This window comes from Nymphaea colorata, chromosome 13 (genome assembly GCF_008831285.2).
Source record: "Nymphaea colorata isolate Beijing-Zhang1983 chromosome 13, ASM883128v2, whole genome shotgun sequence".
Taxonomy (NCBI): Eukaryota; Viridiplantae; Streptophyta; class Magnoliopsida; order Nymphaeales; family Nymphaeaceae; genus Nymphaea; species Nymphaea colorata.
The window spans coordinates 2,211,766-2,228,815 of NC_045150.1; the positions used below are offsets into that span (position 1 = coordinate 2,211,766).

The 17,050-nt window shown below is 37.8% G+C and overlaps 1 protein-coding gene across 1 annotated transcript; it reads left to right on the forward strand.

Moving 5' to 3' along the window:
* The first annotated feature begins 10,376 nt into the window (after positions 1-10,376).
* LOC116266969 (BTB/POZ domain-containing protein At2g13690) lies at positions 10,377-14,829 on the forward strand. Its single transcript, XM_031648518.2, has 2 exons — positions 10,377-11,268; positions 13,657-14,829. Exons 1-2 carry the CDS (start codon positions 10,477-10,479, stop codon positions 14,593-14,595), a joined length of 1,731 nt encoding a protein of 576 aa, XP_031504378.1. The 5' UTR covers positions 10,377-10,476; the 3' UTR covers positions 14,596-14,829.
* Positions 14,830-17,050: the final 2,221 nt, after the last annotated feature.

Genomic DNA, 17,050 nt, shown 5'->3' on the forward strand with positions numbered 1-17,050 from the left:
TCGCCGTCGAGGGCTTCGTTCCGATGGTCACCTCTGCCCCCATAAATAACGGGAGAGGACCCGGTGGAGGTCCAACTTTCAACCGGCACGTGGCAAGAGAAGCAGGTATACGCGTTAAGAGTCGACTGGAGCAACCTACACGTGTCTGCCACGGGAGTCCTATGCCACCACGATACGCTGTGTTTTGGTGTGCAGTCGTCCGGCGCAAACTGTTTCTAAGAAGTATCAATGCGGTGGTTATTGGTAAAAATATAAAAAGTTGAGCAGTTATTAATAATTTTTTTTTACCCAGTGAACTCCATGAGTACGAGGCTCGATCTTTTTTTATCCCTGAGAATTTTAATCATTATATGAAAAAAAAAAAATGATTTCAAATCATCAGTTTATAACTTAGCACAGTTTATAACTTAACACAGTTGGTCAATTTTTTTTGGCAGATGAAGGTAGAATGTTTAATGTGATTCCATCTTTTTCTTGGGATTCTATATGTAAATATATTATTTCTTATTAATAAAGGTTGAGGGTCTAACCCTTGGCGGGCAAGTGGTCGCATTTGTGATTCATGCTGATTTGAGATTCATAGATTTAAGATCGGACCCATCCTTCCCCCTTCCTATCTAACTTTAAATTTATTCACTATATTATTTTTCATGTGTCTTGCACCTAAGGTTAAGTACCTACCACTACATATATTCTAATTTGCTAAATGTTACTAGATGCCTACAAATTTTGAAAAGAACCACAAACTATTGCGTAAAGAACTAATTAGGTTTCTAATGTTTAACCATCCGACAACATCTAATATATATATATATATATATATGACAAAAGAAAAAGAATGGTGAAGAAATATCTGAGTTATAGATTAGGAAGAAGCTACATGTGTCAGAAGTTGTATGGTGCGTGAATGATATTTTTGTAGGCTAAGAGTGAAACCTAATAAGCAAAGGAGTCAAATGTTTGACCCTTTGCTCAGTTGTGTCGTTTTCTTCCTTGGAATCAAGGAGTGGGCTGCAGAAACTTGGACCTTGTGAGGTGGTAGATTTGATGACAACTTGAATTTCGAAAGCAATTTCTGGTTGCCAAATCGTGCACGATCAATAATGTATCTAGAAAGTACTCCTAAATGCTTCGTAAAAAACCCCACATAATCTTTGCACGCAGAAACAAATATAGTGAATAAATGATTACTCTAACTATTCAGATCTTTTTTTTTCTAGTTTTTTTTCTCAATTGTCTATCATCATAGATTGAACAGTTTTCATGAGTAAGCTATGTAACTCTGGCTATGTAGAGTCACGATTCGATTTTCTTATATATATATATATATATAGGCATTTGTGTAGAAGGCCTCTTTTTAGTCTTGTCCCTTAAACAATGTGAACTAGCTCCAAAAGCTGGATAAAAAAATAAAATTTTACAAACCTGATTTAAGTCAAAATGTTTTTTTGAGAATAGAATATGAAATACTCTTCAAAGGAGGCAAAGGTCTGAATTTTTATTTTTTTTAAAAAAATTAAAAAGATCATTTCTAACTAAATGAGAAAGAGAAGAAGTGAAACAAATGGATTTTCTTAACCAGACTCCTTGCCTCCTTTCCTTGAGAGAAGAATAGTAAGTGGAATATAATATAAGCGCTCCTGAACATAAGTACTTAGGTCCATTGATTTTAAGTGCTTAACTTACGGATGAAATGGCTCCAAGAAACTCAGGAATTCGAGGAAAAAAAGCATCAGCTAGGCAGCAACTATGTAAAGTTTTCGATCTTAGACTTGTCCAATTGTGATCTATTTTATCACATTGCCAGAAGATTGAAATTAGTACGCAAAAAAAAAGTCACATTAATTTGTGTTTACATTTTATCAGTAATTAATTAATGATTTTTTTTTCATTGATGTTCTTTTAGCCTTCCATGTTGTTAAAATCGACGGTCAAGATAACTCTTTATGTGTTTCGAATTTCCTTTACATCAACCTTTTTTGCTGCACAAGGATGGCCACCGACGTGCAAGGTGAAGAATAGCGGAGGCACCTTGAGGCGAAATCAGACTCAAAAATTGGGTGGAAGCTTCAGTTTTTTTGTTAGGCAGTTGGAGACCCCGCTCACCTGATTATATGTGCACATATACATGATCTTTAACACTGGACTAAATAACACTAGTATGTTTTTTTGGAACTCTCACAATTAAATATTTAAAAGTAAACATTTATATGTTAAAATATTTTATATAGTCGCCATGTTTTATTACTTATATGGAATGGTGTAGAAAGTTATGGTGATAAAATTTTTGGAAGTTATTTAAAAAAACAAAAATAAATGAAATAAAAATTAAGTTTCATATAAAATAGTTTTTCATAATAATTCAGTTTCTTTCCTTTCCTTGCTATCCAAACAATCATTTACAATAAATGATCGAATTCAGATTCAGATTTGGATTGAATTTAGTTTTAATTAAGTGTCATATATCCATTAATATCCACATTTTCTGAAAGTCGGTTCTTAACCTATTTTACTATATTTTGGATTCAATTTTTAAAAAACAGATTCGGACATAGATGTGAAATTCAAAAATATATCCAAATTGTAAATTCATTTTGGACATGGTATAATATAGTACGTTTCTCCATGCATATTTTTCCAACATATGCATATTCAAAAAGTAATTCAAATATGTTTTCGTATCAAAGGCAAAAATATATATATATATATATTGTTTTGACCACAATACGAGTAGGGATGTCAATGTATCCGATTTGAATCGGATGTCTGACCGATCCGATCCGAAAAAATTGGATATGAAAAAAAAAAGATCCGATTAAGAAATCAGATCGGATTCGGATATACATAAATATCTAATCAGATTCAGATACGGATTCATTTTTAGACAAAATATCATGTATCTAATGCTATTAAATTTTGAAAATTAGCAAAATCCGATTCAAATTATGGATTGAGATATGACTTTTCTTTATTCGAATTTAAATTTGAATCTGAATATGTGAATATCCAAAAAATCATATATGATTAAGGATATATCTTACCCGAATATGATCCGTTGACATCTCTACACCAGATTACTCATGTTCAACAACTTGGAAACGATCCCGCATTCGGAAAGCGGTCTGCTGGAGATTTGGTAGACAAACATCAAGTATTTTTATATGGCAAATACTCAAGTACATATGATCATCAATTGCCGTTAAATCTATGGAAATAATAAAGTTTTTAATAAATATACTTTGCACATGGGCACTTATTATAATAGTGCTTAGTTTTTTAATTCAAAAATTAATTTAAATTAATTTAAAAATAAAACCTGTAAATCAAAAAACTTATATTAGCCCTATACATCTTGAGTCTGTCTTTTCAATTTACTTGGGGGGAGATCACCTCCGGGCAATGTAAAGGAAAGGAAATGGTGGAAAAAGAAGCAAAAGATCAATGTAAATTCAATCCCTCCGAACTTGTAATTTAGCATCTCTAAAGATTTCTCAAATCCAATCTTTGAGGCTTAATAGCACTCTCCGTTGCCTTATACCTCGAGACTGGCACTGTTGTTGCCCGCACCAACCTACAAAAAATTATTTTATTTATACATTGATACTTTTATTAATTCATATGTAATTACCCCTTAAAATTTAAAATTTAAACTATTTATGCTCCTTATCTAAAAATTTATGGATCCACAACTATGTTGCTCTTAAAGCCTAAGCATTGTGAATCTCAAATCTTGTGCTAGGGAAAACTGTAACACCTCATACATCCCACGTCCCATTATTATAGAATTTTAAAGATAATTATCATCAGTATGGAGTAGATAGACCAGAACTGCTCACATTTGCTCTTTAAAATTCTTTCATTTTTAAATAAATGACATCTGTAAATATTCACCTATATATATATATATATAAGTGCCCCCATATATGAATATTTATAAACTGAGTGCCTAGAAATTTTTGTGGCTCCACCAATGCATTGCCCAGTAGTTGGTTTTTAGTGCAGTTGTCACGATGAATAATGCATAAGACAAAGGAAAATTTGCTTTCATTATATAAAAAGCAAATCGGTGGTTGAGTTTTGTGAGGTGGGGAAGATATTGCTAGATATGATGGCAACTTACATTTCAAAAGCATTTAAACATTTGGTAGAAAACCCCACATTATCTTTTTGCACTCTAATATATAGATAACCAGCCATCCAAGCAGCGCTGTCCCTATGGGTGGTTGAAAAAAAAAAAAAAAAATATTGTAAACTAATTTTGCATGACAAAAAATGTCCATTACATTTTTTTCTTGTTTTTCTTTTAGTCATCTATAATGTTGGGCTGACATCTACCAGTTCCATAGTCACTATATATATATATATATATATATATATATATATATATATATATATATAGAGAGAGAGAGAGAGAGAGAGAGAGAGATGCAACCTGCAGGGGAAAGGAAAGGGTCCCCCAACCCTTTTATTGCCAAGAAAAATACAGAGCACAGGTACAAGAGATGGATATACAATCAAAGGAAATCAAAATTGGTCACCAACTGAGCAGGAAGAGAGATCGACCAGAAGGTGTTGGTGGCCACAAAACAAAGTCATGACCTGTTTTCTACTGCACACAACCGTGTAAAGTATCAATAGAGGAGTTGCTTCGGAGAAACACAAATCTAGAACTATGGAAAATGCAACAAGGAGAGGCCATATCTAGCTTGAATGTGATTTTCGAACGTTCTCAGCATGCTTCCTTTCTTTCCATCTGCATGGAGCGGATCGTTGCAAGGGAAGGTATAAATATAATTAATTGTAATAAAACATAAATCGATAAAAGATATATTAAAAAAATATTGTCGGGCCCATCCGAGCCAGCCCAATGTCCTTTTTTTCAGGCCGGAGCCAGGCCGGGTACGGGGTACCCATCGGGTACCCGGCTTGACGCCCAACCTTACCTACCAATAGATGTGTCTTTTGTGAGCAACAGGAGGAACCGATAAATCCCATGGGATTCAGATTGAATAACTAATGATGCCTACACCTAATATTCAATTTAATTGAATTCCTTTTTGTTATGAAGAAAAAAAAAATTGGTAGGTTGGAGCTGGTGAGGACCCTCTTAGTCTATTTTGATTGAATAACTAATGATATCTGAAGGATAATATAACTGGTTGGGTTGGGGACGCGTCAAGGGCACATCTCTATTTTGATTGATTTATGTGGATATTATGTTTTTGGCTTCTGCCTCTACTTCAGGCTTCCACACAATCCTAAGGGGCCCTACCATCGCTTGGGTGCAGGGGGCGGAGACAGAAAATTTTAACAAAAGTACATTAGTTATATAATTTTAAATTTTTAAAGGGCACCTGTACGTAAAATTCAAAAAACAACCATAAAATTTCAACATAAAAATAACCATTTTTGAGGGCTTGTGTGGGCAATTGACCACACTATGCCCACACCTTCCTCCACCCCTGCTTGGGTGGCCTTCAAGCTCACTGATAAATGTACTTTTGGTGACAATGCTTTTTAAAACGAAGCTCATAGGAAATGCCACATTTTGTCTTCTCATCATTTGTACTTGAAATTAGGTGTAAGTTTGGAGACTAAACAATCTTAATGAAGTTGGTGCAACATGGAGGTTGGTAGGCAGCCGATCTCAGTTACAAAATCACATGACATTGGTAGCTTGTGCTACAAAAGAGTGGAGTACCAATATGTAAGTTGAAGCATAACAGGAGCATCATCCTAAGACACCATAAGTTGGAAGCTTCGGCTCTCAGCAGAGCATTAGACATTTAAAGAATAAACTGGCACGGTAGCTCTCCCTCATGTTGCATCTAAAGTTTAGAGAAGAGAAAGGCAACATAACACTTTAAATATAGGACTTATTCATCTTAAATACTTGAAAATTAAAGTCGATAGACATCTTTCATCTTACAAAGTTAGTTGGTGCTTACAAAATAATTGTGCTTGTCCAATATGAACATTTATTTTTTTTTGGTGATGTTAGAGCTACACCATAATGAACTTTCTCATTAACGGTTGCATAGTTTTATCAAAACATTGAAAATGCAGTCAAGTTTGATAGTAAAAATGTATTCACTAACCTTACTGTGTGAAGCATACATTGATTCAACCAATAAAACAAAAGATATTCAACCATGACTGTGGGTTTTTATGTGTTTAAAAGTTAAAAAGTTTCTCCAAAATATCATGCATCTTAACTGAATTATACAAAGTAGAACTCAAATTTATCTCCATACATAATATTGGCTGCAAATGGTTTGCTTGTCCCATGAGAGTGACTTGTGTGAGGCTAAGTTGGTGGGACACTATAAATTCAAAAACAACATGGAGTGTCTCTCGCCATAAATATAGAGCTAGATGTAAGGGAAGCAAATATATATTCTAAGAGGGCATTTGATAAGGAAACTCATTTTTTAGAGCATATGTTTCTTTAATACATGTCTCGAGAGCACCAAACTCTCGTTTGAAGCAATATGATGTGATTTAGATAAGTAGTTGGCAAACTTGTGACTCAAACTCCGATAAGTAGATGACCGGGTCACTGGATCAACGAGCTGACTCGTCGACACGGTTTAGTATTCAAAAAACCAAAATTAACTTGTTGCGATCAATTTTTACAACTTGATTTGTCAGTTTGGATGGCAGATTGAACGGTAGATTTTTGCCGCATCCAAAATTAATCAGATGTTTGTATATTTTGAATTTAAATTCAGATTTGAATGCAAACCGATCAAAAGAGTTCTTATACCGTATCTGAATCCAGATTTAAAAACTGAACTCTCAATCTAACTTTTAAGTCCAATCCGAGTCCATCCTTTTTTAAAAAAAAAAAACAAACAAACTGCAGTATTATGTACTAAAAATCTGCTTTCAAAATGCTTAGATATTGGATATGCAATATTCATCGAAAACCAAATTTTATTTCATTTCTAATTAGAATCCGATCCAACATTTATTGAAATCTGAATCTGACCATATGCCATTTCTTATATCTCTAAATCTGATTCAATTTCATAATTGAATTGTAAATGTTTTTTCATATCTGACTTCTTTTAAGCAATTCGATCCAATTTCTGCTCCAAATTTGATCCATTGGCAATATTCCCGGATATGGAAGGTATAGTTGGATGTTAGAAATTCTTTTTTTTTTTTTTTAATGTCATTGGCTTAAAAATTTCTTCGTCGAACATCATTCTGTTCCCCATTTGTTTTTCTTGTTGTGTTTGGTCTTTTCTTATGCTTCTCATGCCACCAATTTTTTTCCTCTCCACAATGATTATCTTTCTTGGGTGGGCTCTGGCAAGTACTGGACAAATGGTCTAACCCACTACCCAATTGAGCCGGGCCGCGGCTGGACCTTAGGGAGCCAAGAGCCGGGCTAGGTCCACCCCCATTGGCCGGACCTTAGGGAGCCAAGAGCCGGGTTAGGTCCATGCCCATTGGCGACGTTTGTGCATTGGCAGACAAACTGGTCCGGTCCGGCCTGATAATTAGTCGCTGATTCGCCCAACTTGATGGGCAACCCTATGCACAAACAGCGACTTACACGTGCCAAACTCACTCTCAATGAATAATGCCAACATGTAGGGTTTTGTCAAGGGATAGTGTCAAAAAAGTTCTGGTCAAGAAGTATTAGTTAAAGGAATACCAATATCTACATAAAAGTAAGCATTTTTTTTGTTTAGCTATGTGGGCAATTGCCCACACAATTCCAACATCTGCCTCTGCCCCTGATTTTATCAATCAGGAAGAGAGAGAGAGAGTATATTATATATATATATATATATATATATATATATATATATATATATATATATAGCATATTAGATGCAAAAATTTATATCAACTTTGAATCTGTTTGATAATTAGATTTGGGTGTAGCTGGCGATGCAAGGAAAGATGTATGGAGCAAGAAGAAAAAGAGTCAACGCTCATAAATTTATTGTAACATGGAAGATACTATATAGCATGTAAAAGGTTTAAGCAAGAGCAATTAAGAAATAAAGGAGATGTGAATTGAACTTAAAACTTACGCTATTGCCAATACCAAAGTTTAGTTTTCAAGCAATATTTTGCATTAAACACGGTTTTAGTTTTGTTTAAGCAAAATACTCGATCAAATTTGGATTTAATTAAATATCTTATATTCAATATCCATACATTTTAGAAGTCCGTTTTTAACACATGTTTGTGTAATTAGGATTCTATTGTATATTTAAACGTTGGATTCATATTCAATTATGAATTTACAAGTCAGATTTTGCATCTTGTCCGGATTTTCTTGATTTGGAGTGTGGGATCCAAATTCAGAGCCAAACATATGATAAATTGGATGTGGTAAAAGGTATATATAATTCAAATCCAATCAATCATCACCCATACTCACAACTAAAGCGCAACTAGATGGCAAGGCAGCTCATGAAAAAAAGGGTCTGATTTTGAATCTCTATAGTCGTTGTCATGTACTACTTTCTTGAACTGCAAACTATGTATTCATTGGTCCGGAAGTGAACGTAAGTTTTCCTAGATCTTGAAATAGCTTTGAACTCCAAGGGAAAAGGGGAAGAGGGGTTTTGGTAGGGCTGAACAACAAGTCGAGCTAGCTCGACTCGTTAAAGCTCGGCTTGTAAACAAGTTCGAGCCGAATCATTTAGTTAACGAGTTGAGCTCGACGACTCATTCAAATAATCGAGTTGAGTTCGACCTCAACACGTAATTGCCGAGTCAGGCTCGAGCATTAATGGCGTTTGTCGAGCCTTAATCAAGTCTATATATTCAAACGAGTTTACGAGTTTGTCGAGCCTTAATTGAGTCGAGCTCGAGCTCAACACGTAACAGTGAATATCAATTATATTCTTACGAGTTTGTCGAGCTCGATGTGACTGAATTCGGGCTGGTGTTCACCTCTAGGTTTTGGCCTCTCATTGGGGCGATGAGACCCACTCAACAACATGTTTGCCAGAGCAAGCAATTGACACCTGTGATATTTGGACCACTGGCTGCTAGCACTTCTTTCTGATATTTCTAAAAGCTAAGTTAAGTTTATTCCTTTAAATATCCAGCTTTAAATTCATTCTCAAAGTACAGCCACAAACTCTAAAGTAAAAGGTGAGATTCAATCGATCAAACTTTGGTGGTTTCATCTTAAGCATGAGAGAGGAGGAGGAGCACATGGTTTCACACCCTGGAAGTGAGATTCTTGGGAAGCAAGCTGTCAAAGATTTTAGAACCTTGCCTTTGGCAAGCATTAGAATGGCTTCATTACCAATTTTGGGACAATAAATCCATGTTTGACTGGAATTTTTAAGTCCAAATCACGATGTTTATTAACAATGGAAGACTTTTTTTTCTTTTCTTGTCGGACTAAATGTTGTGAATGAGGTTTCGATCTCCTATGCATTGGCCTCTATGGCATCTTGTGTATCAAATTTTTAATTTAATAACTAATTAATTAATTAATATTTTAAAATATTTACTCAAATATAGAAAGCCTTTAGTGTTAAAAAACTATATCATTTTTTAGAGGGATTTAAACAATAGGGCCCCAGAACTAAACCCACCTTAAATTGGCGAATTCAATTGGAACGAGTGGCAAACCAATTCGATCTAAAGGGTGCTTTTACTTTTTTTAATTGATTTTTTGAATATTTTTAAAAATTCTAGCAAATTTCATTAATGTTTAATACATTGAAATATTTTTTTTAATATTTATTTATAGGAAACTACTTTTGATGTAAAAACTCATGACAGCAACTAAACTTAGGATTCCATAAGCCGTCCAATTTATAACATATTTGATATTTACAAAATTAGTTTTATATATAAAATATAATGTAAGAGTGGACGCTGGCAAGAGATCAAATGGCGCTGAGGGTAAGGCATCGTTGCCAGAGTGATACCCTCGAGGCAAGCGTGGGGCCCCCCGTGAATGGATCCAAAAAAGAGAGTGGGACCACGCACGAGGCCCCGCCTGACCCGCTTCCAACCGGATCGAGCCAAGACAGAAACCCCACGACTCGCTCTCGCTCTCCCTACCCGACCCAAAGGTAAAACAAAATATTTCAGTTACGGTCCTACTTCTCTATCATATTTATAAATAAATGCCTTATCTTCCCTAGTTTTCCCATCACCGACTTCTCTTTCTTACGGTAGCCAGAGAAATGAGATATCTCAGCTTAAGTAGTTTGTTGAAGTAAGATGGGAAAAAAATTACATAACATAAGAGTGGTAAAGCAAGAAATTTCTGGAGTTGAAGCTCGTACGTGGAGTTTTAGGTGAAATGATCTGGGTTAAATTGAAACAGTTCCTTAATAATAATAAAATGTAAATACTAATATTAGTTACTAATAATTGGGGGAAGGATGAAATGTGAAATAGCGGGGGAAGACGGAGTGGGGAGGCAAGATCGGAGTGGAGATCCGCGAGCGCAGCTGCTCCGGCGCACTGCCTGCCGCTCCGATGTCGGACTCCGGCGTGCGGCGGAAGTCGCCCGGCGGACGGGCCAAGCGGGGGTTTCGGCATAACTGGTGCTGCTCATCGATGGCCCCCGCTAGCCCGGATGACCATTACCACCATCCGTCCCGCAACCTCCACAGCCACCGGCGGCAACAGAGCCGTCGCCCAAAATCACCCTCCAGCAGCAGGAAGTCCGGTTCCAATCCGCCGGAATCGCCGGTATCCAGCCGACTGGGCCTGGGGTTCATCGACCGCCGCCGGATCCTTTCCCCCGGTAGGGTTTCGCCCATCGAGTCGGCCTCCACGGGTTTCGATCTCGAGCAGGAGCAAGGGTCCCCTACTGCTCCACCTGTTCCGCCGCCTCCTCCTCCTCCTCCTCTCCCTTCTCCTTCTCACCCGCCTGCACCTCCTCAGCCGGTGCTTCCGCCTGTGCCAAGCTTGGATGCCGGGGACGCCTTGGTGCCCCCGACCGCAACCGGCGGGGAGAGCAGCGGAGATGCGTCTGCGCGAGGTTGCGACGTGAGACTCAGCCTGAGAGGGAAGGGTGGGCAGAGGATCCTCATGGATCTGCATTCTGAGATTCTTTGCTCAAGGAGCTCGGTGTTTGCTGCGAAGATCTCGGAGTCGAGAGCGGCGGCGTCCGGCCCGGACAGTGGGCCGAGGAGGTGCTGGGTTGAGGTCGTTGACGTGAGCGACGTGGAGGCTTACAGGGAAACCATCGAGCTCATGTACGAGAGGAACGTTCCTGGGCGGCTAATGAAGGCTGGTGTCTCGCGATGCATCCGCATGCTTGAGGTGATCATCGATTAGGTTTCTTCCTTCTGTTAAGTGATTTTGGTTCTTTGTTGTTGCTGATTCCGTTTCTTCTTCTGATTTTGTTTTGTGGGTTAATTTTTCCTACTTCCATTAATCGTACCTTTTTTCTTTTCGTCTCAATTTCTGTTTCTCTTTACTCTTTGAATTCATTTTGAGCTTATCTAATTAATAAATGGGAAAGGTTTCAACTTCAAGCACGAGTCTTTGCTCAAGCACGGGAACGCGTGGCGATAATATGACTTAGAATAATATCATCCAGTTTTATCTGTTTTGGACGAAATTTTTCCTGTGTTTTCCTCTATCTCCCTCTACTTTGTGTCTTTTAAGTCCCGTTCGTGTCTGCGATCGATAACCTTTTAGCTAACATGGTGGGATGTTCTCAACTGAGCTGCCTTTCATGGTACAATAGGGAATTATGGTACAATAGGGAATTTGCACATCTCAAGAGCAAGTGGAAATCTGTCTTGGCTGCTTCTTCTAGCATTTCGGTCTAGTCAACTAGTCAGCCTAATCATATGGACACACACCCAAAAAACATGGTAATATGTATCGTCATTTTTTTCAAAAATAATGGAAAAGCACAAGAAAATAAAGGAAATCATAACAAGGAGAAATCACAATATTGTGAAACAAAAGCCCAAATGAAAATATCACTTTTTTCCTTTGTCTCAAATTTCTAAAAATATATTTGAAACACTTTATATTTTATTAACTAGCTTGAATTTTTTGCCAAGTTTTTAGGAAAAACAAATAGAAAACTTAATTTTTTCTATTATATTTTTAATTTTTAATTTCCTAGATCCTCATGAGAAAACATGAACTTCCCAATTAATACCTGAGAATAACTTCTTTGGTAAAGAATCTGATAATATAGTCAATCAACTTGGACAGTGACTAGTCCTTACTAATTCTTTTAGGGCCTTGAACAACGGTGCCCATTGTCCAGCGTCAAATATTCACAACTTAGAATAAGACGCAGGTTTCATATACATCTAACTTTTACAAGATAGGGAAATGGCTGAGCATATATTGTATAAATTAATCAATAAGAAGGGAGCAGGAATTGGAGGAAAGGGTTCTTTCCCCTTTTCATAGACAACTGTTGGAGAATGGAGACTGGTTCCTGAATCAGAAGGATCAGATTCTCACGATAACTAGCTTGCACTTGTAAATTCTATCACTTGATGTCAATTCCTTCACATGCATTTAGATGTATTACCTGAGGCTTCTATATTCTGTAATCTGAGGAAGATGTTTAAATTGTTTCGGGCAATCTGTTTAGTCCTTAGTGTATGTTGCTATGAGGACCTATGCAAACATCTTCACTAGGATCCTTCACATTATCTTACACTCCTTTATGGTACTGTCCTTGGACCATTAGTTGTTTCTATGCTACTTTTTCAATTTGCTACTTTATCAAGTTTTCATGTAAAAGGTGAACGGTCTAGATATCTAGACGAAGATGGTATCAGACATATGGGTTTGTCCATTTTCATTATGGAATCAATGAGTAGAGCATGGGGGCCTCTTTTTTGTCATTCATGATTGATTTATTGCTTATGACCTTCTGGACGTCCCTGAAAACTCAAAAATAGCAAAACCTTGAAGCATGCATTAAGGCCTCCTTTGATTCATGCGTGTTTGATATTATTGCCTATGACATTCTGGGCATCATCAACAGCTCAAAAGTAAGAAAACCTAGAAGCATGTTTGAGTAATTGACTCCTTATCTTCAACATTTGTTTCCTACTCTTTCCTAGCCACATTCATCACAATGGTGCTGGTTTCTTTTGTCCCATTCCCAGTTCCCAAACTGTTTCCTTGCACTTTTTCGTCACACTGCATATAGATTGTATGATTCTGTTATTAAGCATGTGTACTGTAGTTGGTGTCTTTCCTTTCCTCTTTTTATAGCTTCTGTCAGCAGCAACATCCCATCCTTTTCATGGTAGCAACTGGCGATGCTCTCTTCATTATTCCATACTTTATACGTTATTTGGAGGATATGAGGCATGATACATCAGCACATGGCTTTTGAGGCCAGTGGGTATTCCTACCGTTCAAACCTTGATTTTAGGAGGTCAAAAAAAATTTCATTGCAATTTGTGAACACAAAGATTTTTCCTTTTTCAAGTTGGCAACTTGGTGCCGTTGTTAATGTGATGAAAAGAAAGTGATCCCCATGCCATTGTTGGTTTCGTTCCCTTTACTTGATGGTGCTTTGTTTTTCCTCTTATCCATCTTCCTTTATTTTCTGTCTTGGCACTTGCTGTATTCACGAAATACACTCTTTCTGTTGCCAAAGTATCCTTTGCACATTTTGTATGTAAGACTTGCTAAAAGTGGCTCTGTTGGGGCTGGCGTTAGGTGTCATTCTCCATCATGTTTGAGCTGGGTGTGAGGTCATGCCTTCAATATCTTGAAGCCGTCCCATGGACTGAGGAGGAAGAAGAAGCACTGCGCAACCTTTTCACTAAACACAAGTTTGACAAAGTGATTGCACAAGAGGTGCTAGCCAGGCTCCATCCACAAGAACCCCCCTCTTGTCAAAAACTTACGATGCGTCTGATTCAGTCCGTTGCAAGTGGAACAGACGACAAAGCAAGAAGGGAACTCAAATCCCTAGTTCAGGGGCTTCTGTCCAAGAGCTCAGTATACCAAAAGGATCCACATGACCTCAACAAGGATGAGATCTACAGCATGTGCAATTCCTGTCTTCAGTCATTGACTGCACTTTTCCTAGAAGCCACCAACTCTTCCCCTGATGACCGAACAACTAAAGAGTCTATGCCCTTGATTGCAAGGATGTCATTGCAGGTTGACAATCTTACTTGGTTACTGGAGATTCTGATAGAAAAGCAAATGGCGGAGGAATTTGTGGGTATTTGGGCGGATCAGTCCAAGTTGCTGATGCTGTATAAAGAGACATCGGCAATGGTTCGGTATGAAGTTAGCCGAGTTTCAGCTTGTTTGTTTCTTGCCATGGGCAGGGGTCGCCTGCAATCTTCAGGTGCTGTCAGGTGCCGTTTTGTGGAGGTGTGGCTGGGGCCAATGCTGGTGGACTTTGGGTGGCTGCAGAGATGCAGCAAAGGGCTTGATATGAAACTCTTAGAGGAGGCAATTGGGCAGACGGTTCTCACGCTTCCGCTGAAGAACCAGCAGAGCCTGCTCATGTGCTGGTTTGAGTGCTTCACCAAGCATGGTAACGAGTGCCCAAACTTGAGCAAGGCGTTCCAGATCTGGTGGCGCAGGTCATTCTCTAAAGCATCAGATATTCAGAGTGGTGTTATGTACGCCCCATGTTAAAGACCCCCCAACCTCCTCTCTCTCTTCCCTCTCTGATATGTCCATGTTGTATCGTTGTGGTGATATGCCACTAAGAAGGTGCGGATTATTCGTGTGGCATCTCTCTCTCTCTTTCAGCCTTGCTGCAATTTCTCGTTGAAAATGCAATTAGCCGACTACCATGTTGTATTTGAACTTTCAGCTGCAATATGTTGTGCCACCTGTAAAGTTCTACATTCTCATGTTTTCCTACCAGTTCTTGGATTGCGCCCGTGAAATGTGTGCACATATCAAGAAATCCATAGAGTTCCTTTTCCAAAATTAGAGGCAAGGCTTGGGCTGCTACAAGGGAATTTCTGTTCCAATGAAAAGATGCTAGGAAGTTTCTGTTATTTTGAACGCTGCTAGACTAGAAAATGAATTCCTGAGCAACTGAATCTCAACAGGAACCGGTGGATGTTCAGTTGTCAAGCTTGCGACTCATTGTTCTTGGTGCTTCTTTACTAGCCTGTTCGGTCCTTCGTTATTTCACAGGTTTATGTCCTCCTCTCAAGACAGGAGCAAGGAGATGATCAGTTCAAGACCACTAGGTGGAGTTTCGGAGCCCGAGCAACAGGAGTGACGGCAAAGCGGCAATCAACCTCGCAGGGGCTTCTGTAATTTGACAGAATCAAATTTCTATCGAGGGGCATTTTCATCTTTAAAAAAAAAACCTTCCCTGCTTGTCCTTATGGGTGCGTTAGTTCTTTTTGCTTTTTAGAAGGGCAATTCTGTCATTTACATACATAGATTTAGAATTCTGATATTAACTTTTTTTTTATTCGTACTTGATTCCGAATATGTTTATATCCGAAAAAGTAGATGAGTTAAGGGCAGTGTCCAAGGGTTGTGAAGCATTTGAACGTCCTTCTAACAAGTTGTGAAGAAAATATTCACCAATTTAGGAACAGAGAATGCAGGACAAAGCTTCAGTTTAGAAAGATGTAGGCAACCTAAGACAGGTTTCAGTAACAGAGATGGTAATAGATGCATACTTGGAGCTTCACCGTGGCAAAGCGTTCCACTCATGAATTTGAAACCACCAAGTATTCTAAGTTTTGGTTCTGGCGAGGAACAAAAAGCCAAGGCTTCCCCTCATTTCCTTGCCCCAGGGTTTAGGACTGCGCCGAGGGGAATCGAAGCACAGACTGGCCTTTTACAAGTCATTGGTCCACCAAACCCCTTGAGACCCAACGCTCTTTAAGTTTTCGTTGAATTTGGAAATGTGCACTTCATGGCAATCAAAAACACTTGAATTTGCAAGTTGCAACCATTATTTTAAAGATGCATTTCCGCAAATCTAATCATTTGATAAGTACTTTCTGGAATCTGTATATAATATCTTTCCGATGTATATTCCAAACTTTATGTGTTTTTATAAATTGATGGTGATGAATCTTTTTTGCTTATGTCTAAGTTAGATATTTTCGCTTCTTAAAGTTTTTTGGGCTGAGAATGACACTCATATTTTGATTTTTCAAGAAACAGTACGTCTATGCTAAAACAACGAATGACGTAATCACAGCATGATCTAAAGACCCTACATCTAAATGGACCATACTCCAAAAAAGAATTTACTATTGCCTAAGTTTTAATTTTAATTTTTGAGAGAGAAAGAGACCACTCATACTTTATTTACTCAAGCTCAACCTTCCAAGAAGAGTAGCCTGTAGCGCCCTATGGAAACCGAACAAGTTAACAGCAGATGTGATACCTTACATGCCCTTCACCCGACCAGTTACAATATGCCCCTTGCTGCACGCACGCAATAGAGAGAGATAGAGAGAGAGAGAGAGAGTTTTAGAAAGTTACAGAAGGCGCTTAACATTTAGGCAAATAACATGTCAATGTGTTTAAAAGCTAACAAATAGGCGACCCTAACTCTTTCAAAGAAATTTACAGCAATAAAAACATTATTTTTTGATATGAAATGGCAAAGTACATCTTATAAATTATGAATCCCCATTCCTTTGGCCAATGAAAGCATATTTTTTATTTTTTTGTTAAAAATTAATAGTTTTGTCAATAGCAGCTCTTCTAAGAATTTCTTTTGAGTGCCTGTTTATTAACTTCTCATCATAAATTCTGATTTGTTATTTGCCCAAACATTAGGTGCCTTTTTGCAATTTTTCAGAAAGAAAAAGTTCACTAAATACAAGGCTGGCCAACAAGCCACTCAAATCTGCAATTTGGTCTGAAATTCTCTCTCCCTCTTTTATATATATATATATATATATATATATATATATATATATATATATATATAAAAGATACGTAATTGGACCTGAGAGTGAATTATGGTTACTTCTTTCAATTTGAGAGCAGTGCTGTCACCTTTTGTCAATCAGCGTCCATGAGAATGGAGCTGATGAACGGCTTCGCATCAGCTTTACCAGCCTTTTGTCATTCAAATGAGTAGTGTCCATGAAAATCGAAC